We start from the raw sequence: 23,670 nt of genomic DNA, 5'->3' as shown, positions 1-23,670 counted from the left end.
CGGCTTCCCCAGTGCAGAGCACAGTGTTCCAGCCAGCCACAGTCTGCACACAAACCACTTCCTCTATCTGAAGTGAAGAAGAAGTGGGGAGGGGGCGAGTAGAAGAAATGGATGGAGGCAAGTAAAACAGCTGATAAAGGTCAACAGGAATAGGAAGCACAAGAGAAAGTGGGAGTGAGAGTGACTGATGTTCTAATCGATCAGTCTTGTGTATTTCGGAGACGCACACACCACAGAGTCCTCGTCAGTGTGCCCCTCTTCATGGAGGTGATGCATTGCTCAGCGGTGAGTAGACAATTCCACAGTTTATTCACTCAACGCACAACATATCGCCCCAGTCTCGCCTTCTTTTCAAGTCATTTTCCACCAGTTTTTAATTCATCCAAGTCTCCTCTCCAGCTAAGTTTCCCTTCCTGGAGCCTCTCATTGACTTTATTTTTTCACCTGCCGGTCATTGGGGCAGATTTACGGAGTCTTCTGATGGAAAAAAGCTCAGAGTCCTCACCAAACGGTGATTCATGTCAGTGTCAAGGAGAGATACTTCTGAACTTAATGTTTTTATAATGTTATTAATTCGTTAAACATTGCATAACCTCTCTTCCTGCTTTTAAAAATAACTTTGGCATCCCTGTTGTTAGATTTATAAAGGTAATAGATAATGCTTTTTAAGGAGGGAGAAACATCAGATTTAGGGTTTCGTGTTGCTCCCATTTGGAAAAAACCCAAACTAAGTAACCAGACACACATATACATTCTTTCTTTATTCCTTTCTCTTTGTCACTGTGTGTCTGTCTCTTTTCCTCTCTCTCATACACACTCACCACACACAGAGTCTGGAAAACAACACACTCACATTAAGTCAATGACAGCAGTACAAAGGCTTAACATGTGGTAGCACTTAAGCAGACCTTTGCAATCCTAAAAACCCCAAATAAAGAAAAAAAAAAACATAAGCACACAACTTCTCATCAAATATATATGACAGGAGAAAGAGATAACCCCATGTGCTTCATCAAAGGTCTGACACAAATGTTCTTCCGTTTTATGACATTATAGGAAATAAAAAAGTAAAAACTGCTACCTTACTCTAGTTCACTCATCTTCTCTATACAATAGCCAGAAACTATATATTTGATTCTCATAAAAGCTAGTAAGCAAGAGGAAATTATCATTCCCAGAGGAGTGTTCACTGGCCTGATTGAGTGAGTCAGTTTGGCAGTCACTGTACATTTAAATATTTCTTTGGTCAGCTCTGTCCCCACCAATGAATAAAAGGGGCCTTTTATGTTCATTTGGTTTCTATTCATGGCCAAGTTGGAGGGTGCCACATTGGCAACTGACACATTTCTGACTTGTTTCTTTATATTTTATGGCTCTGCTGTGCTGTAAAGGTGCTGAGGCAGGTATCTATATTATACAAATAATTCAGATATTAAACAAATCTCAGTGTTAAGGTTATAGGCACAGATATGTTCGGCACTGTTCTAACCACCCATCAATAACGAGCCATTGACAATGTAAATCACCAGTTTGTATGGTGGTTTTAGTGAGAATACCTCTACAGATTCAATTATTTCCAGCTTTTTTGAGAAAAAACTTAATTTGTATTAGAAATCACCACAGTCCCAACATTTAAAAAGTATGGGAAAAAACTATTATTTTTTTCTTTGTTTCTTCTAACTAAGGTAATCTGAGAGTTGCTTTGATCCCCCTTTGAGATGGTGGTGTAACAACAACAACAGAAGTGATGTGGTTGTGTGGTCCTCCTATCTCAAAAGCAGCAAGGACAGACAGGCTAGCTCCTAGTCCATCACTAAGTCCAACACTCTTTCTTCAATTAGTGCAGCTCCCATCATTGCTTACACAGCTTTTTGGCCAGCCTAAAAGTTTTGACTTCCAGCCTTAGCACTAACAGGCTACGGCTTATCATGAAAGCAGAGGAATGCTATTGAACCTTCTGCAGAAGTCTGCATCTCTTCCAGCGTAATCCCAAAAGAGAAAAAATAGACTCGAGTCATGTTGGCGTACACTTTAGGGTCAAAAAGTTAGGTCAGTTAGAAGAAAGAAAATTTATCGTCTGCTATTTTTTGGCAGAATAAGAACTATTTGTGGGTGGTACAGGAATAAAAAAATACCTCTGATCTTTAAAAACTGAGGGATTTGTTACAGTTTAGTAAATTTGTATCTCTCTTTTGCTTTTTGACTCCCTTCTGTTTTCTGGTCTGTTGTTGCATTGTTTATATCTAACAAATGGCTTGAATCCTGACTGCTCGGGATTGATTGCATTCCAACTTGCCTCCTGATTGTGTTTGATTGAGCTGGTAATCAGACTTGGAACACATGCGAGGTCTGATTAGTGCCAGCCGCCTGAAACCAGTGGCATATTTCTACCACATGGAACAAGTGACACAGTGTTGTTCGATTTGGGCATTTTGTGTTGATTCATTATGACATAAAGTAATTTAGATGCAATTTCCAAACCACAGAGGTGGTTATATTTGAAACTGTAGGAAAGATTGAAGGATAACACAAAGATATTACACAATCAAAAACTTGCTCCAGGTGGTCTACTCCTTGAATGCATTATTATGTGCACTTTTGTTATGTATTCATTCACAAGACCATGAACATGTTTTTCAAAATCTTGAGATCCTGTGAGTCGATGACGAAAACAAACATTTCAAATAGTTGAAAGGCACTAGGCTTGGTCTAGAATGACAAATGAGGAATGAAGGCACAGCGGTTTGTTGTTTTGCAAGACTTTTTTTTTATAAAAACCAGATAAAAAGATTGTGTTTTGTCATTGTGACTATAAACAGTCGATCTGCTTTGCCTTATGTGTGTTTAGATGCGCCTCTCAAACGCTTTGTAATGTGGCAGCTAATGCCTCATATACCCAGTCACATCTGTGTGGAAACAGCTGGCGTGAAGAACAAGAATTTGAAGCTGTGAAAGAGAATACAGCCACACTAATTAGGTGAAAAGCTTGCGTTTCTTTCTGGAATGAAGACCAAAAACAATAATTTAATGGTCTAAAAATGGGCATTCTTGGCCTCTGAAGGGTTTTAAGCAGACTGACTTATTTCTCAGGCTGATAAACAGTAAATGATGAGAAAAGTGATGTTGTCAAGACATCTGAGGCAACGCGACCAGTGATATAGAGGTAGAGAGAGCATTTTATGAAACTGGAGACATGTTTGTGACCACAAGTCATCAGGTCCTGAATGGTCTCACAGCTCATTAACTGTGTAATTGAACTGGGGTCGGGATGGAGTGCTCCAGCTGTCAACATCCACAGGGGGCATATTTACCTGTGCCTGACAGAGGAAAGACTCTCAGCATGCAGGGACCCTGTGCAGCTCTGGACCCTGCTCCTGGAGTCATGCCATCTTCTTACTGTAAATCACAGAACAGTAGGGGTTCCTGAAAAAGTTTTAAAGTCTGAGTTGGTATTTCCAGCTAAACATCTCATTCCTGGACGCCAGCTGTTTAGCAGAGAAAAAATGGTTCACTATCTTGGTGGTTTTTCCCAAAGGTTGCTGTGCATTTTTTTCCATGGCTCATTTTTCAGACTATGTTGTGGACGGTATGTGACGTTCATTGTATGTATAATGTGGTGTGTGTGTGTGTGTGTGTGTCTGTGTCTGTGTCTGTGTGGACTGTGTGTATGGAGCCCACTAAATGTTTTATTGTGCACATACTGCCCAGTATATTACATCTAATCAAATAATGTAATCTTAGCCTTTTGAAATGTCTATAAAGGTGGCTGAGTTTAAAAAATGTTTATTTTAAGTTTAGATTTCAAGTGTGTTTTGTGGGAATCAAAAAAATCTCTTTAGCTTTAAATCATCATAATAGGACATGCATTTTTTATTATATATTTTATACTACAGTCTGGTGGTGAGGAAAGAAGTCACAACACATATTTATTTTGCTATTGCTTTATTTTCCAATGTTGCTTTTATTCACTCTTTCTTGTCTATTGTTGCTGCTGTAACATGTAAATTTCTCCCTATGGGGGATCAATAAAAGAAGTCTAAGTCTAAGTCTAAGAAATTACCTTAAAATGTTTGTAGGCAAATGTGCATTTTTGCAGTGATAGCAACCTGATCTCATTCACCCATTTACAGTAATACAAGATTGATAATTTTGGGTATGTAATTTTATTTTATTGTAATTAAGCTTAAATTTGTCCATTATCTTCTCATATGTATTAAGATGCAAAGATTGATTTAAATTGAGATTTAACTGTCTTTGTCCCCCAACTATGCTCAAACATTAGTACCTCAAATCCACTCAAATCCAAACAATGGCTAATGTCATTCGAACTTGTTAACTTGAACTAAGGTTCCACAAGCTGGCCAGCAAAAATGCGGTTTGCAGTTTGAACCTGTGGTCTTTCTTTGTGGAGTTTGTGTTCTCCAGGCACTCCGGCTTCCTCCCACAGTCGAAAGACATGCGGTCATGTTTATTGATGACTTGAAATTGCCCATAGGTGCGAATGTGAGCATGAATGGTTGTCTGTCTCTATGTGTTGGCCTGTGATTGACTGGCGTCCAGCCTAGGGTGTACCCTGCCTTTTGCCCAGTGTCAGCTGGGATTGCCTCCAGCACCCCCGCAAGCCTGAAGGATATGGATAAATAATGGATGGATATAATAAAGTACAGCTACTTGCACACCAATATGTCCTCTTTGAGACATCGAAGTCTGTAATCAAAGTATAGTCGCTCATCAACCTATCATACTTGTTTACACATGATCTATCTTTTGTCTTACTTTTTGTGCAAAACTCATAAGCCCATCTAAGTTCTAGCCAAAGTGGTTTGTAGGCTGCTCTTGAGTTTGTTCTGTAGAACACATGGTGACCAGAGACACACAGGTGCACTCAGCGGTGGTGACAAGCTGGAGGGAAACCCAGATTTATTCAGCCAGTCTGGGGACCCAGTAACTTTCTGGTCACAAACCTACTCCTCAAACCTTTAGGCCATTACTCCCCCTATTCACACATTCATATTTACATTTCAAATTTTCCCCCAGTGCCCAGGGGCCTTGGCTGACCCTAGGGCAAGGCCTGTGGAGGTGAGAGGCCTCCTGCACCAGACTTATAGGCTTGGTCAGTAATCTAACCCCAATGGCGCATGCCAAAAATGACAGTCTCACATTACAGTATGCATACAAAAATAATTGAACATGACTTGGATTTTATATTCAAAATATTACACCCAACATTGACTCCTGTCTCCAAATCCTCCAATATGTTGTTGAACCATAATTAAACCAACCAAGGGAAAAACATGTGCTCCCGGATAATGCACTGCTGTAAACTTTAATGTACTGTTTTAAAATAATTTCTCATTCATATTATAATATAGTATCATAAATATCTTAAACTTCTTATGCTGAGGTAATCACATTTTCATTTTGCTTTTAAACAGTGAATGCAGGTTGTGCTCCCAGAAAGGCCCCCACACTTATCTTGGCAAATGCTTTCAAACACGTTGTACAACACCAACGATAACTGGATTAGAACCCATTTAGGGCAGACACCCTCTGCTTGCCAAATGAAATAGTTCTTTAAAAGATACAAACATAGTTAGGAAACTGAATCTGTCTTCTCCTGAGCAAATGAACTGCCAAGCCTGGTACAAAAATAAACAGAAGGTTCAAGCTCTTATTGGAACAGTAGCTGCCAGGGTGTACAACAACATAAAATACCATCACACATAGACTTTCCCTTTGGAAACACCACACCACAAGATGTGTTGCATTAACTGTTGATGTGTTGTCATAAGGGCTGCATTTAAAAAGTCTGTGAGAGGGACTTAACTTGGTGTTTGAGTGGTCAGCCTGCAACAGACAATTGCGTATAAACTTCGTGAAACCTAATAATTACAAGCAGAAAATTATAGACGGTTTGGTTTTCCATTGAGATCCAAGAGGAGAAAAAAGCCTACAATTTTTCCATCTGTCTCACAATGAATGTAAATGCAAACGCAATGAAACAGCAGTGTGTGTTCTCTCATGATGAAGACATGACGGAGGCAGAAGTATGTTAGACCACAGGACGGTATGACCTAAGTATGTATGTGGACGTCTGAGTTGTGAGTTGCTTGATTGGATATAGGAATGTGGTGAGTGACCGTAATCCATTTTTGATACTTTTCTGCAAGCATGTCCTGGAAAGTAACACAACTACTGGAATGTGACTTGTATAAGAGCTGATTGTATGTTATATGTCTATACCAGTCTTACACTCAGCATTATATTGTATCCATTATTAGGGAGCAGTCTGGGAAAAAAATCCTTACTGACATATAGCGAATTACTACGTCTATGGAAGTAATTTCACAGGGGCAGCAGGGCTTTGTGTTTAAGCTGGGTGTCGAGAGACATGGCTTTGCCCTGAATCTAGATGTGTGAGTGTTGCGGCGTTCCATTGTCGTCCATCTTGTGGTGTGTGGCTTCAGTTTCCACATTAGTCTGTTTCCCACTATTGCTACTGGCACAACTCAACCTGCACAGCGCTCTGCCAGAGATCTGGAAAAGTCAGAATGACTCACTCACGCTCAGACAGAAACATTTACTTCTCTCATTCTCTGTATGTGGCTCTTTGATATGTATTTTTAATATATGGTATCTTGAGAGTTTCTATAGGCATTAAACTAGCGTTGAGATTGTATCACTTAGTGAGTAATTGCTTTATTCTTTGGGAAATTCATGCAGTGGACATGTTTTAACGAAGGAGGCAAGTTAAGTTGGCTATTGGCGTAGACTCATGGGCCCTGTAATGATTGTTTCCCTTTCAAACTCTAAATTGATTTGGACCTCCATGGTGGATTCAGCAGCACTAGTTTATTCAATAGTAACAAGCCAAATCTCAGAAACGCTGAGCAAGGTCCTCTGAGACTGATGAATTTACATCCCCAGAAGAACTATTAAGTGGCTAATAACACACTGCTGTAGATACTTCATCCAAAGTTTTTGCTCTTCAACTGCCAACATGTCAACAGGATCAGTAGCCCTCTCTAGTGACGTTTATGTTTTGGACACCAATGGACTTATAATGTCAAATTGAGAAGAAAAATAAGCTCTACCCAACAAATCCAGGTTCATTTCATTAGTTCCTGAAGAGGACGGTGGAGTTGGGTGAATACAGATGGCAGAACTAACTCCTAAGATAGTTACTATGGCTTATTTTGTTATATTTGTTAAGATTTTCACAACAATCTGACAGTAATCAATAAATGAAAATAGTTTGACAAAAAAAGTGATTGGACAGCCGACCTACCTGTGCACCTGTGCGCACTCTGCCTGTGTACTCATTGCCTATGACCAGAGTCATGAGTTTAAACTGCTGAGCTAGTCTAGTCTATGAGTTTTAACGTTATCCAGCAGCACCCTCTCTCTTCTTCTCCTGCTCCATCTTTCAGTAAATGTGTGTGAAAATATGCTATTGAGTTTTGGCTCCCCTTATGATGTCATAAGGGGATCTACTGATCATGTGACCTCCTCCAGCCCTTCATCAGGCCGACTGTCCCCGCCCACTGAAAACCTCCTGAATCCACCTGCCATAGTTTTTTCCTCTCTAACTCCAGCTCCCGGGGACATGAAGATGGCATGGTAGAAGCAAAGCATGCAGATTGTTCTGTTCCTCTAAATCAGTGCCTTCAGACAGAGGCTGCTGCAGCCATGCCTGCTATGAGAAAAATAATGTGTTTTTTGAACATTAAACCATGTAAACCTGTTCTAGTGAAATAAAATAAACATTTTTTAAACTGTGCCACCTTTATAGACATTTCAAAAGGCTAAGATTACATTATTTGATTAGATGTAATATACTGGGCAGTATGTGCACTATAAAACATTTATGGGCAGAATATGGGACTTTTAAACTGAACAGCTGAGAGATGTTGTCAGTCAGTGGTTATGTACAGAATGAATAAGACCCAGACGCAGTGCTGTGGTGGCAGTGGATGGTCTTCTCAGTTCAGTCCTCTGGAGGTAACTATATGTTAAGACTAAAAGGCACCCTGCCTTTTAGTCTTAACATATAGTTACCTACTCAACAACAACGAATGCATTTGAAGTCACATTTACTGTCACCCGACAGGCTTGAGTCTAATATTCACTCTCCTTTTAACTTTGGTTTGTTCTCAATGACTCAGTAACTCCTGAGATAAAAATATGAGTCTCAGTGTTTGAGTATGTTCCCTATAGCCACCTGGGAACTAACTGTCTGTAGAGCCAAAGTGTCCGTGGGCAAAACACTGAACCCCAAATCACTCCAGAAGTTGACCAGGTGCCTATTTCTCAGCAAGCTGTGCTTATTTAGCTCTAAATGAACAGAAGCTCAGCTTATAACTCTTCATTTCCGATTTGCAGTTCCCAAAGATACCACACTGACTTGCACATAATGATATGTGGGATGTATTACGTATTTCCACTGCTGCTTAGCTGTGGGTAGACAGTCTTTGAAGCTTAAAACCATAGATCTCAGGTTGAGTTTACATCTATGATGGACTGTTTATTCTAAATGCCATCTTTAGAAAACATCCGCAGAACAAATAAAGAACAACCAATTTAAAGACTCTTTTAGTTTAACACAGACATGCACAGAAAGAGATCCTTGCCATGTTTATTTACTCATCACAGTATAATTTTGCTTACAGGAGGAATATACACATCACTTTCCTACAACAGAGGAATCTTCTCAAGCCACATGCATATTCACAATGTACAGTACCAGCAAGACTGACGCTGTAACCCCCCAAAATGATTTAAAAAACACAGTCTGCATTCTGCAGAGTAACAGGATTTCTGCATGGCAGCCTCAAAACCACTGAATTCCTCCCGGCCTGCATTCTGTCACTCAAGTCCTTCTCATCCAAATCCACTCACATTGCTTTGATCTTTATTGCTTCAACATTGGTTGACCATCTCCTCTCATTCCTGAAAGATAATTTCATACATTTGGTGAAACAAACGATCTGGGTTTAAATCTTTAACCATAATTAATATAATCGAGGATACAATTGGGTACTAAGAGCGAGACGGTATGTTTAATACTGAACCCTGTGTAAAGTTGTAAAAAGTTGCTCCACTTTACCGTCCACAACATTAAAGTGGCGCTTATTCATAATGGATTTATAATTTACAGTAACAGTCTGAAAGGTCTAATTTATCATATTTATTCTCAAATTCAATACTGTAATTAGATTTTACTGCTTAATAATTGATGTACTTTTACTTGACTAACATTTTGAAACCTTTGAAACGACTTCTACTACTTAAATAGAATATTTTGGCTTCTCTTCCATCTCTGAGCACTTGTCCAGCTTTTAGGTTGAAATTTAGTGAAAATACATGTAGTACATCAGATATGAAATTGCACCAGAATACAGCAACGATGCCCTGTGATTTTAAACTGACTTTTGGGTTTTTTTCTGTGTGGATAATAGATGGATTCTCGTTTGGGTCATGTGTTTTACACCACATAATGCATGACAGAGAGCTTCCTGCAGATGACCTCCCAACACTTTCTCCAGGTTAATGCTTTATGCAGGACTACTTGTTGGAACTGTGCAGTAATCTCTCCCTGCCGTCCTCACAGCAGATGATACGAGGCCAAAACTGAGTTGCTGGAACAGCAAAATGTTTCAAAAAGCTCCTTGGGGGACTTTGAGTGTGTGCTCTGTTGCTTTAAAACCATTCATTGTTTCATCCTGCCCCTGCCTTACTTGGCCACGATTTGTGGAAAGTAACATCTCCACGGGCAATAAGCTTCAGCATGTACAGTCGAATGTTTGAAGAACAATTTCCAAGAAATAGCCTAGGCAGTAACAGAGAACTGGAGATGATTATGACAAAAGGACATGGGACTGTGGACACAAAGGGTGCATATGGAGCTTCCAGAGTCAGCAGATAGCGGAGGCTTCACATCCAGATCTGAAATTCTGAATCTGCTCTCCCAATTGATTCATATTTCATATTTTTTGAGTCAAAGGCTGAACACTACCTTGCATCGTTTAGTTTCTTTAAATCCCATGCATTTTGGAGAAGTCCATCCTTGGAGACAGAGAGAGATATGAAAGCAGAGAGGAGAGAGATACAGAGAGATGCATGCATGGTTTTCTCAGTTCACAGTGAACCTGAAAAGGCTTTGTGCCTGCTTTGCTATAAAATCAAAGGTCTGCTGTCTTGTATTGTCAAGGTTAGGGAAAAGAATTAGTAGCTCTAAATGGTGTTTATAGACATCACTGTTTGTATCTATATCCATTCATACAAAGATATTTACGTATATTTTTCCATGTATAAAAAATTTTCATTTTTTGTTTTGCTTTGTAATATTATTAAACTTCCGTGCACTTAAATGCACCAAAGGGCTGTCAAATTTTCCTCAGACCCCATTGACTTCAACTCCCACCCCAGTCACCCCTCACTGACAGAGAGTCCAATATCTGCATATCAGTGTTGGTTAGCAGTAAAGCAAATGCGTGGATTGTGAACTTGCTGTGCACTTATGTACTTGGTTTGATGGTTTTCTTGCCCACTAGTGGCCAAAAGTCAATTATTACATCTTAACAGAGCAGCTAACTTGATTAGATACTTCTTTTCCACTCAATCATAAACAGACTTGTAACAAAACTGAATGATAATGTAAATAATAATGAAACTTTGTAAAAACAGTCATATTTAAATATAGCTTTCAGAACTGTAATGTCCCTTCAAAAACCTGCACCATTCAACTCTTAACTTTGCTGTTGAACTAATGCTTAAAGCTGGACTTTTGCATATAAATAAACGTCTGTTACAGTCCAGCCGTTACAAACAAGTTCACACATTGCTGATTTAGCCTTTTACCGCCAGGCACATCTGTGTATTTCACATTGTGCTGGAGCTTTTGAATCTGCTGTCTGTTATGACATCCCTGCGCTGCTGCACTCTTAATGATGCTTTTAAAGTTTGCCAGCAATGATCGGTTTGCCAGAGCTGAAGGAGGGAGCTACTGTAGTGATGAGGGAGGCTACAGCAACTAGGACTGTGGCAGAAGAACCTAAGTGAAGTTTCTATTGCTCCAGATGAAAAGGAAACTCGTAATAAACAAATACATGCATAAACCAAATAAAATACAGTATAAGCATGTGATAACAATGTCTGTGTGAGACAAAAGCTCTACACAGCAGGTTTACATAATGATGCCTCAGAAAGAAGCACTTCAAAAGCAGTGGGATAAAAGCCCCAGAGACCAGGCTTGGAGGCCTCAAACTTGACAACATTATGATGGGTGATAGATGCTGGGTCTTAACATAAGGCATGAACTCTGATGGGGGTTAGCTATTTGCGTCTTTACGTCTGATCCCAGGGGACTTGTCCCGTGTCTGGCCAAAGCTCCCATTCTGGCCTGAGGAGACAGCCATACATCGCACACAAACAGATAATCCTGGGGTGATTGAGGTAATTGCTTGCAGTTGTGGTATGGTGTTGGAGAGGGCCCTGAAAAGGTGAGGTAAGTGCAGCTCCTGTGCAGCATTGATTTCAGCCTGCATGTCACAGTGGGACTCTGTATGGCTTACATGGTGTGGAGGAGGGAAAAAGAATTGGATTTCAAAACCAAATTTTTCACACTTTGCCCCCTCTAACCTCATCCCCCTCTTACTGACAGTGAGTTAAATATCTACATGGCAATTTAGGTTAGCAGCAAAGCATTGGGGAAAATTGTCCACCAGCCCCCTCTGGTCATGAAACGCTGACAAAAAAACCTTAACTGCCCTGGCACACTGCCGTCATTCAGAGCACCAGACTTTAGTCTTAATTGTAGGTTCCTCTCTGATCTATCATTTTTCTTACAAGCTGTCAGTGGGGGATTCTTGAGCTTTAAGTTTGTATCCACAATACTGGATGAAACAATTCTTGTTATGAAACTTTTCATGTTTATAGAGAACATTTTTATGTTATAATGACTGCCAAACCTCTGTAACCTCTTGATTTCCTCTCCAATTTGGGAATGTTTTATACCGTTAGTTTGATGGGTAGGAATGCTGCCTTTTAAAACATTTCCTTGTTGTATTGTCTCGTTAGTCTGCCTGAGGTAACTCAGTATGCTCATGATGTTACCTGGTTTACCCTGTAGACTTCCTTTTGCTCTGTAACAATATATGTCAGCAGGAAGAACAACATAATGTCGGTGTGATGATGTTTTTATGGTTTAAGACAAGAGGAAAAGTCCTAACGTCAAATGCAGACATTTGTACTTAATCCAACCATGCAGTATCACTTACATCACTCACCTAATGCTGTAACTCATTTCAAGAACCCTGTCCATTGATATTTACATGTGCAGTGTGATGTGAACATTTTCAAGCCCTAGCAGTAGGCACAGTGCTTAATGTGGGCCAGGAGTCTACTGGGGAGAAGTGCGGAAGGAAGAAAAAAAAATCCAATGAACTTTTAAGCACCCTTGATGAAAGCAAGTCTTGATTTTTTTTTTTTGGTTTTGAAGGCCTGGTTATCCTAAGTCATTTAAGCACAAACACTTGCTTGATTTGTGTGGTGTGTGGTTGCTCTGTGTTGAAAAGAAAAGGGTACTGTGATTGCAAACCAAGCAGAAGAGTCTGGTCGAGCTAAAGATGTATATTTGTCAGTTTGACAGATTTTCAGATAGACAGCTGCTCACAGGATGGTTATCAGATCTGGATATGTGACAAACTCATCATAGATTGAGTGATGAGTTTCACAGGCACCTCCTAGTCTCACGTGGCCTGTTTGACCGCCTGTCTGCTCGGGTTTCTGTATGTGTGTTACGTGTGGAAAGATGTACAGGACATGTATTTTTTTAAAGCCATTTACTCCATAATTCCTTCGCTCATCAGTCTCTGTAGGCCTAACCTCTTGGTTACCACAATATATTTTCCTATTTATCTGCAGTGTCCTGTCATTCTGTAATTTTAAGATCTGAGATGCACAATCCTGTCTCCTAGAAATTGTATTCATATACAACTAATTCGCTTTCCTAATAAGATTTTACTGACAAGCATAATTACCACCTAGGTTACATTCACAGACAAGGTTTTTTTGAGTGAATGAAACACCACATTTATGTACCGTGCTGGACTCACAGGAAGGCAGTCGGCAGGAATACAAAGTACCAGACTGTCCAGTGAGAGTCCAGAGTTTATGTCTACACCCCAGTCTGTGGTTAAGTATAGGCAACTTTAGTTAACTTTTGGAAACGATCATCTTTTCAGTTATTTTGGCTGAAAACAAATGAAAATACAGAAGAAATTAAATAGAGAAAGCAAATTGTCTATGAGCATTTCATTAATATTCTCAGTATCAACATTTTTCATACTTGCCAGTTACGATGTGGGTCTTTAGCTGCAAAATTATCCACTATGTTCACTAACTAGAACTACTCTTTTAATTTTGCCTATCTGCCATAGCATACAGTAGTTTTTGTGAGCCTTCTTCTGAGCACAGGCCTGCTGTGATGGTGAGGACAGAAGGGAAAGTGAGTCAAAACAGGAACGTTGTGCGCTATAAAGGAGAACTGCTGACTTGTGTAGATCCGTGATCATCAGTGACACCTTTCACGATATGCATAGCTGATCTATTGTCAATGTAAAAAGATTTATTTCAGCAGTTTTAAGATGGACTATTTATATAGCAGTCCAACATGCCTGAAAACAGAAAAACCATAAATGTGTATATCTATAAAGTAGATCACAACACTATTCACTGATTCCACTATCCTGATAGTATTAATATTGGCACAATAAACAAACAAACAAAATTTGATTTAGACTGACATTTCCGCATAAAATAATACTGTGTTTTTTGTTTTTTTTATTTTTTCTGTCTGGATTTACTTCTGTTTTGGTTGCAGGAAACAATGTAACCTCTTTGTGCTTGCATCTGTGATATGTGTGACTCAAAAGGGAAAGGGGTGGGGGTGCACCAACCAACTTTTGTTTTTTGTTCTTTGTTTTGTAAATTTTAGGAAAGTTTTTTTTTTTGAAAAATCAATAAAAACTTGAATGACAAAAAAATATTGGCACAATACCCACAAAATACTGTAATGAATTAAATGAAAAATAAGCGTCCAGCTCTCAGCCAGATTTGAAACACATTTTAATTTCATACATTCGAAAACTGCTACATATGTCGTCATATCACCCTCCTGTATAGGTGGATTATTATGCAGATGTAAGTCTTTGCCAATGTAGAAATTATTTTCCAGACCAAAGTTAAAATGAGGCCTATGTACGGACAAGATGTGCATTTATGTGACATGCGGTGGTTAAATAGTGAATTGGAGATCTACCAGGTGGCCACAAATGGATGTCGAGAGAGCTAATGCACACAAACTATGTCTTATTGCGTAAGTGGGATCATTATGCATTGAGTAGTTAGGACTGGATGGTTCAACTGCAAGGGTATGAGGTAACATGCAAACCCCACATTTACGTTCCACTGTTAATACACTGGTTAGTTTGTGGTTGTGCCACGATGATAGCATTTGTGGTGCATAGCTTGAGTCTGACAGAAGACGTTTTACGTGTGTAATGAGTAAAGGCTTGGCGGTGTTACTGATCTACTGTGTATTTCTTTAGATTCACTTGTTGAAATATCTTTGGAGATGTACAGTGTGATCATAGTAATGTTATGTCTTGCATCTGCGTATGTATTCATGTGCTTTCAGCTGTTGGTTCATTGTTTGATTTCATCCTCTATTAAGAGAGTTTCTGTTGTCTGCCAATTTGAAGTCAGTTAAGTGGCCACACGTTCTTCAGGAAATCAGAGTACAACTAAAGTTTACAGCTTGGCTCTGAATTTTAGTTCATTTGTTCCACATTAACAACGTTGTTTTTTTTTTTTATCTTTTAGTGGAAAGATAAAGTTTTAATTTTTGATTCCCTTACACCCTAACAGCTCAAAACCTCATTCCCCTAAACTGTACGTCATCTTGACTGTCCACCACAAAAGTGTCCTTTTGCCTAAATATGAGCCGTCTGAGAGAATTCACTCTGTCAAACTGAGTTGAATGAGTGTGTGGGAGACAGATGATTCCTGCCTGCTGTGTCAAACTGGACCTCCTCCTCCTTCTTCTTCTGCAGTCTCCTCCTACTTTCCCAAGATATAGGCAGCGCTTTAACTTGGACTTGGAGTCAATCAGAGTGGGATCTTTAACTGTGCCTGCCACTGGGTCTCTGTGCCTCAGCCCACCACATAACCACTCACAGCAGTCATCGTTCACACACATAAACACATGCACACTTGCACCGGCAAACATATGGAGTACTTCTGCTTCCTCCTGCTCTGGATCTGCAGCCAGCAGTTAGGTGAGTGAAAGGTGTTTATGTATGTATGTATGTTATTTCTTAAGTGTGTGCATGTGTGTGTGGGTACTGTATGCATCCTTATATGCTTGTGTTTGGCTGATGTATGAATCTGACCATCTTTCTTTCTCCATGTAGCTCTGCAGTATAATAATGGCTCTCTAATTGATAGTTATACTTTGACCCACTGCAACAGCAACTGGAAACTTTGAGACTGTTGTTTTTAAAAGCAACATTAGAGAACCTCGTATTTTAGGACTTAATTTACAACATCACTGAAAGTCTGTGCACTTGAGGGAACAGTAATATCTGAATATCTTTGGTGAATGAATGGCTGCCTGTGTGAATGACATCATGACGTGACATCTTGACCCAGTATCATGGTAAGAGACAGGAAGGCAGAGCTCAGTGGCTTTACTGAAGCATGCGTTGTCCCCCTCAGGTCTACAGAGGTGCTCTGTGTCTCATTGGAAGCAGGCATGTTCTCTCAAATGAAAATTGATGCTATCTTTTCACAGTCAAGTTTCCAGTTGCTGGAGAGTTGTTGGTGCTCAGCCAGAACTGTGGTCAATTACCAGTGAAATCGCTATACCAGTAACCCATCCAGACGGGATGATAGAAAGAGAGAGACAGAGACTTAATAAAAGGCACCAAAAGTATATGTATGTTATGTATGTGACATTTAACATGGGTCACATAAATTAATAGTTAAAAAAAAAAGTACTGAACCATTTAAATATAATACTGTCCCTGGTGGTGCTATAGTAGAGATCTCTATAGGGTTATTGGGTCTACAGCACTATACTGTGAACTGTAACCACATTGTTTAAACACACTGTTTTGGCCAATGTTTCCATAAAATACCGTGCACGTGCCACCATGGCTGTACATAATCATCACTGTATGTTTTTCCAGTCTATACAATGAAGTACTATTCACTCCTTTCTCTGTTATGCTGCATCACCCTGAGGTTAATACTGAGGAGGGATTTTTTCAGAGGAAGAAATTAATTAATCTTTCATTTAGACACTTGGTAAATAACACAAAACTAAGGAGTGGAGGATAGGAAATCTCTATTGTAAATATTTGGTTTGATTTTGGAATTTGTTGGAACTAAGTTCTGGACTGATGCCACAGTGAGGGAGACACTGACCTTGTAGCTGGAGTCTGTGGAGAAAGACTTGATGCTGGCTGCGGTGGGAGATGTTTTGGCAGGCACATAAGAAGGAGGCTGCATTTTAATCTTCTGTTTGTGGAATCATGGGACTTTTGAACCAGCGATCCCGTCCAGATAACTTTGGGCCATCTCATATAGATGCAACTGACAGGTCTATAGGAGATGGTGCCATTTGCCTCAAGAAACCATTGACATAAAGACACTTCTAGATCAAACCTAGATTTGTATTTCGCAGATAGAACACAGTCCTCCTCCTCTTTATAAACTGTTCTGGCAAGATATGTTAACTCAAGCGTGTTTCTTATGTGAAATTGATATTTCCTCGTTTTAATGGACATTCAATGTGGCAACTCCATCCAGCTCTCTTGAAGAGTTGCCACTGTGACTTCCATATTGATGTAGAAGGTGAAGTCTGCACTGAAAATTACAATGACTAATGCCAATAAATTACTCGCATAATCACAGAAAATTATTGAAGGCCCTCCAAAATACAAAATGTATGCTTCATCAAGGCATAAATTACAGTGTGCCAGATTCTGATGGAATTAAGTAAACAATAATACTACATGAGGTGTCCTGGTAATAAATATAGTAGAGACCAAGTCCATTATTTTCTTAATGGGTAAACCTCATCGTGCCTGGTAGCAATTATATCATGGCCACTTTCCAAGGGACATTTGGGAGACTGTGTTTGCATCATAACCCACTTATAGTATTTTCTTTTTATAGTCAGCATAATCCAGACTCTTTTTCACCACTGAATTAACAGATGATGTAGCATGAAGCCACTAGAGGCCAGAAAAAACTGAATGTCACTCAATCCTGTCACTACAATATCACCTTATCCAGTTGCTACGACTAGCACGGAGCAACATTATTATTTGATTTAAAGTCATTATTCTGCCCTCTAAATTAATGTAAATCTTATATTCACTCGCCTTTTAGGTCTATTTTAGTTTCCTCTGACTCCTGAAAAAAATAACTGGTTTCTAAATGGCTAGCTCCGCTATGTTCGCTGGTTGCCACATTCATCTGTCTGCTGTTTGGTGCTGGGCAGGAAGTGAACAATGGGTTTATCAGAACTTGTTTGCTGACAATTAAAATCAAGCAACCAATCTGATGGACAGGATGATGTCACTTATCTGTGCTTTCCAAAGTAATTACGTTAACAATTAAGTAATTGTTTAAGGCTACAAAAGACAAAAATCAATCAACTGTTAATTTTTTTAGTATATGAAAATGAACGTCGAATTCCCATGTTAGAGTCCAAAATTAACCCCGCCAACCAGCCAGACCTCTTCCTTATGCAGACTTTGTGCCTCTATAATAGTCTCTGCCTTTGCAATCACCAAACAAAACTCTCTGAAATCTACATCAGTTTTGAGGCATTTGCTGAACCAACTGATGTTGTTGTTTGTCTTGGGAGGACAGACTGTATAATGAAGTTTGCTGGTGCTGAAAGTATGGTTGATGAGAGTAGTAAGACTGAACCAAACTAACTTTGCATTAAACAAACTAGTGACTAAAAAAGAGCTTAGTTTGGAGCTGGTTGGTACATTTTGTATAAAATTAGTAAATTCCATGGCCAGTGAATAAAATCAATTACATGTAATTATTCAATTTACAACCAGTTTTTTCCAAGTGTGAAAACCCTCCTGGGACATTTTGAAGTCCCAGGTATTTACTGTTCCTCTGCCAGCAAATGGGATGACGTTAAGTTTCACACATCTCTTAAAGATATCTTGATTGATTACAGCTGGTCCAAGGATTAGATGAGTGTAGGTCAGAGAGTACCCTAATCAGGGATTCCTTTATTCCTTCATGCTGGCCCAACTGCCTTTTGGATCTATTGTGTCCAGATCCTATTTTCAGAAGTGGCTTCTGTCTGTTGGCATTTATTTTAATAAAATATGTTTCTGGGGGGTAGTGTATATCAAAATGTCTCAACAAAATGATATTAAAGCCATTTAGTGTTTGAAGATCATGGTGAAAATACCTGCTCATTAATCAAGAGCGGTATTGTTTTATGAGATTTATATTTATAGGCTGTTGAAGTTTCAGTAGTACTGTTAGTTCATGTTACACTGGCTAACAGCAATTAATGCCCTACCTCGGAAAAAGTCCGAATCATGCTATTTCTTTAGTAACAAACTTATGCCCACTAATTCATTGCAAATGTCTTGACGGTGTCATGTAGTTGTGTTTGATAGCTGGTGGTTCACATCCAGGGTTGCGCTGCCCTACAGTGGTTTGAATCGCTGGAGGGCCTTTCGTTGGCTCAAAGGGTTAAGAGCTTGTTAAGCAGTGCCCAGTTGGCTGCTGTGTATTGGGAACATCTGGTTTTAGATACCCTGTGCCTCCCAGAGTATTTACATTGGCGTGGGGTAATAGTGATATAAGGTGCCAAAATGTTTGAAAGTATATTGTCAACTGTGGAGTATCTTTCCAGAGAAAACCATTGTAATGGAAAGCCAGAACGGATCAATGGAAAAACACTTTATATTTATTTAGATTTATTATATGTGGAGACTCAGTTATATTTGTTAAAACGCTACAGGCCCCATAACCAGTCGGATGCAGTGGTAACACAATGTCTGTACACTCACATACACCTACGAGAATTGATTGTAAAAATGGCCCAAAAAAAAGAGGAAACATCATGATGTATCATATGTTGTCATAAATCTTAAACCATATTATCAACTTATTATTAGAACTGAATCATGACTGTTGCATATGAATTAGTCGCCAAGCCAGCAGTTTGCACAACGCACCCGCATGGCTGCTCTATGTCAGTGGGTCTGCGGTGGAGCTCCTGCAGCTTGGTGTCGGGCCAAAGGCAGCAGCGAACTGATGCGGGTCGCACCGGCAGCCACCGGCCTGAGGTTTATTTATCTGGGCATTGAAGCCAGTACACAGGAAACCCGGCGAGACTCCGACCTTGCGTTAGAAGCTGCTGATATTACTGGGAATATTAAATTGCTCTGCCACATTAGTAGCTTGAAATGGAAACTGGATCACCTCCATTCTCGTCCTTTCACGGTGACACTTTTCCCCATCCCTGTTTTAGCTTTTGCTCATTTCTTGGCCAGACATCAGCCTATCTGCGATTGCATCTTGGGAAATTTATTTTCAATACTTAAAAGTTAGCCTAACATTAAGTCAGCTACCAGAACTGTTAACGATTACGTGCTCCAGTGAAGTGCACTGCCCTTCATTTGTAAAATGATTTATGCCGCACCACACTGGTACAAGTCACCTACTGATTTCTATTTATTTTTCATACACCTATCTGTTCCCAGCAATCTATTTTCAGTCACCCCTTTTATGTTTCTAGACAAACAGAAACTTCAGGAGGATGTTTGGGGTTAGGATCAAACACCAGCTGAACATGCGAACCATTCATACGACAGGAAATGAGCAATGTGGAGAATGCGTCAATATTTATATGAAGACTGCATGGCAGAGATGGCAATTTATTTTAAAGAGGGTTTTCATTTCAACAGAACAAGTGGTCCATGGTTGTGCCAATCAAGGTGCGATATACTCCTGGTCACTTGACAGATGTGCAGAATGAGTGATTTATACAATGAAATGACTTATTCACTCTGTGGCTGTCACTTCACTCACATAATGTTCTGTGGTAAAATTGTGGTCGTGATGGTTTCGACGCTGCCTGCAGTCCTCTAAACCCCGATTTTAGTCCCAGGTTCACCGATTCTTACCGAGGAACAGTGGAAGTAGATATTAGTACATTTGTTTAGAGATTCTTTAGAGAACAGTTCTAAATATTCACGATCCAAGGAATGCAGACACTGTCACATTTTCGTTGAAGAACCATTTTCCTCAAGAAAAACAGCTGCATTTCAAAGTGTAAACAATTGCACACCCAGATGTATAAATCTTGTCTGCTGTGTAACAAACAAAAAGCTGAGTTGAGTTGCAGCTGTACCAGCTATTATTACAATACATTATTTTAGAACTTTGAAACTTTGAAACTAAAAGGTAATGCTATATTTTTATGAAATATAAATACTGACCTGCTGATGCAGTAAGACATGATGTGGTCATTTCCCTTGGAGCAGCAGATGCTTGGTTCCTAAGATAAAGTGCAGGTGAGATTTATCTAAATCACAGTGTGACATAATAGCCATTACAGTGATAATGATCCCATAGGTCACTCAGCGAACTGTGCAAATCTGATGGATGACAAAAAGCTATAGCATTAGTTAACTGTGCTCTATTATCAACTCCTAACTGTGTGTTCACAACGCATAGTGAATAATGGGATTAGACACAAAGTCACCCAGGGTCGTGCAAATTGATGCAAATACCCGTCAGCATGAGCTGCAAATGTTTAACTTGAGTGACTGTTTGAGTGAAATATTATTCCAGGGCTTTATGAATCTGTCTCAGAAACAAAAGACAAGAGGAAGACGGAGTCACTGAGGGGAAATAACAGAGAGAACCAGAGTTTCTAGTGAGGTCTCAGATCAGGCAGAGGTTGAGCTAAACAAATATACACATGCACGGACTAGTTCTTTTTCAGTGAGAAACAAGCTAGACCGTACAAAGTGTTGTCCAACCATGTCAGAAACCAAAAATATTTATAGCTGTTCCAAACAGCCTCACTGAAAGATGGGATGAAAAGCCGTCTGCCACTGAGAGGGCTAAAAACAGCACATAAGCATAAATGTGGGGAGATGTTACACTTTTCAGACAGTCTGCTTACTTTCACACCCCTGCACAGCTGACTAATCACTTCGTAAAGTGGGTGTGAATATTGGATTGTTGGTTTCAGAAACTTACAGAAATTATCTGATGAAGGCCCCCAATTTCAACATCGGAAAGGAGATGAGTGTTGGGTTTTTCTGAAAACCTTAAATTACATGAGTAGGTCTGTTAAAGTCTACTGGCACCTTGACGGGCCTCCAATGCAAAATCTTGCTTGGGCCTGGCTATGGAAACCACAAACCTTTACACAACAAACGTTTGTATTTGACACAGCTCCAATCCAACACATAGACACTGAAATGACAACCAGTTAAAAATATGTATATAATTAATGAAGAAACATTGGCAAAAATTGTGTTTTTTTCATTTTTGCACAACTTCGTCTAACAAAATATTGTCCTGTTTTTCTTAGAAAGCTAAAGTTTTGTGTCCATCTAGCTGAAAGGGGCACAGCTTTGATAGTTATTGTTTTTTTTATGGATATCCAAGAAAAGCAAGCAGCTCCTGGAAGGTGTTTTTGGAAGACTCAGCTGTAGTTTTCCTAATGGCAGACTGGTACATATTGGTATGTCTGGGACATTTTGAGACATGCAGTCCTTGACATTAACTCGACAGTTATGTAATATGGGCAGCTTGGGCTTCTTGATTTATCTTGGCTATGCAGATGAGCGTCAGTGGGATAAAAGTGAAAACAGATGCTATACTCACAATTAATAATGTTATTGGATAACATAGCAACAACATCAGGCCAACAGCAATCATACTAAGAGACTCAAAATATTTTCTCTGCATAACTGCAAGTAATAGCACAAAGTGCGCGAATCACAGTCACATTACTTGGTGGAAACCCTGGGGACAACTGTCTTGAATGTGGCCTCACCTGTCATTTGTTGTGGGTTCATTTGAATTTTTTCCAACTTTGTTGAGCATTCCTTTACCTTGTTGTTTACATTTTACTGAATTCTCCTCTTGCAGGGCTCACTTAACTTGACGTGACCCCAGAGCCTCACAGATGGCGAGTGAGCTGTGAGTGGTCCCTCAGTTGTTTAGCGTGAGGGTGAGGGATAGAATAAGCCCAACAGCGTGCGGACGAGAGCCACAGAGATGTGAGGGGGAGGGGGGATGGGGCTTGCGGTCGTTGAAGACAGAGGCTTTTATGCTCTCAGCTCAGCTCCGCCGCTCAAACTGTGTGAAAACACTTTGTTTTTAGGCAATAATCTTTGACTTCTACAAACCAAACCTCTGCGTCTCATTAGGCATAAAGTCTGCTTATAGTTCCCTCCTATATCCCTTTCTTCAACAATTTCCAATCTAAGTTGATCTATTGTGGGATCAATGAGCTTCAGTGTAAAGGTCAACATGAAGGTTGACCTTACAGTAGCTGAAACATCACTGGAGCAACACCCATCAAGAGACACACATATGATACTTCTGGCAACTGGTGAAACAGAAATCAGCAGAGGATTAAGTCGAAGACAGATGAATGGAGAGAGATGGATCCAGAGGAAGTCAGAGTGGTAGACGATTATGTTTTTTCCCCGTCACATCTGCCAAAAGGAAAATCTCCTCCACCTCCATGTCCTCATGAACAGCCCTCCTCTTTTGATGGAAATTTAAAAGCCAAATGATGCTGTCATCATTAGTTAGCCGTAATGGATTTCTTGGTGACATGAAAAATCTGAAAAAATACCTTCTCTGATTGGTATTTTAATTGAAAACAGACTTTCACTGCTCTTTTCAACCACCTGGGAAGCTGTCTAAAGATGTGAGAGAAATTTAACTACACAATCAGGAAAACAGATTTGCTTTGATCAGGTCCCATAGCAGCTTGCTTTTTTACCCCCCCCCTACATGTCGGGTTACATTTCACTGTGTATTAACTGCAATATCAAAAAGAAAACTCCTTGCTGAGTGTCTTTACCAATTTTAAATCTGCAGTTTCAAGATATTACTGTTGGTACTGATATGGTGCAGATTTTATACTTCAGTCACATGGAAGGAACTTTCACAGAGCATTTTCAGCTTCCTTACCACTGAAATGTCAATCACAGATTTTGCGTCTTTTGTGTCTCTTATATGTTGTTATGTAGGTGGTCATGTTGATTCTGTGCTGCTTAACTAAAACTCTTCTGGGTCTGCAAATGTCTGATGGAAGAATGTCAGTCAAATGTGACAGACAACTTTGTTTCCTTATGAGGGAAGTCTGTGTTTAGACTGTTGCAGGGGACTAAACAGAGGTGAGATGGAGTAGGGAGGATGAGTAAGGATGCATTTGCATCTGCTTGTTGCTGCTGTTGTAAGTGTAATGAGTGTCAATGTAAAGGTACAGGTGTCTCTAAAACTGCTGACATGCTACCATGTGGCAATGAAAACTAGATTTTGTGCACAGATTATACTGATGTTATAGAACTGGGCACAGATCTC

The 23,670-nt window shown here is 39.7% G+C and overlaps 1 protein-coding gene across 1 annotated transcript in view; it reads left to right on the top strand.

The window, feature by feature from the left end:
• Nucleotides 1-15,186: 15,186 nt before the first annotated feature.
• itga11a (integrin, alpha 11a) overlaps nucleotides 15,187-23,670 on the top strand; it is a 47,720-nt gene continuing 39,236 nt past the window's right edge. The window contains exon 1 of the mRNA XM_070853368.1: nucleotides 15,187-15,338. Within this exon, the coding sequence (XP_070709469.1) occupies nucleotides 15,266-15,338 (73 nt within the window). The 5' untranslated portion in view covers nucleotides 15,187-15,265. The remainder of the gene's footprint in view (nucleotides 15,339-23,670) is intronic.

The sequence above is a fragment of the Pempheris klunzingeri genome, chromosome 1 (assembly GCF_042242105.1).
Source record: "Pempheris klunzingeri isolate RE-2024b chromosome 1, fPemKlu1.hap1, whole genome shotgun sequence".
Classification (NCBI taxonomy): Eukaryota; Metazoa; Chordata; class Actinopteri; order Acropomatiformes; family Pempheridae; genus Pempheris; species Pempheris klunzingeri.
The sequence above is the reverse complement of the archived record's forward strand: the minus strand, read 5'-3'. Positions and strand labels throughout refer to the sequence as shown.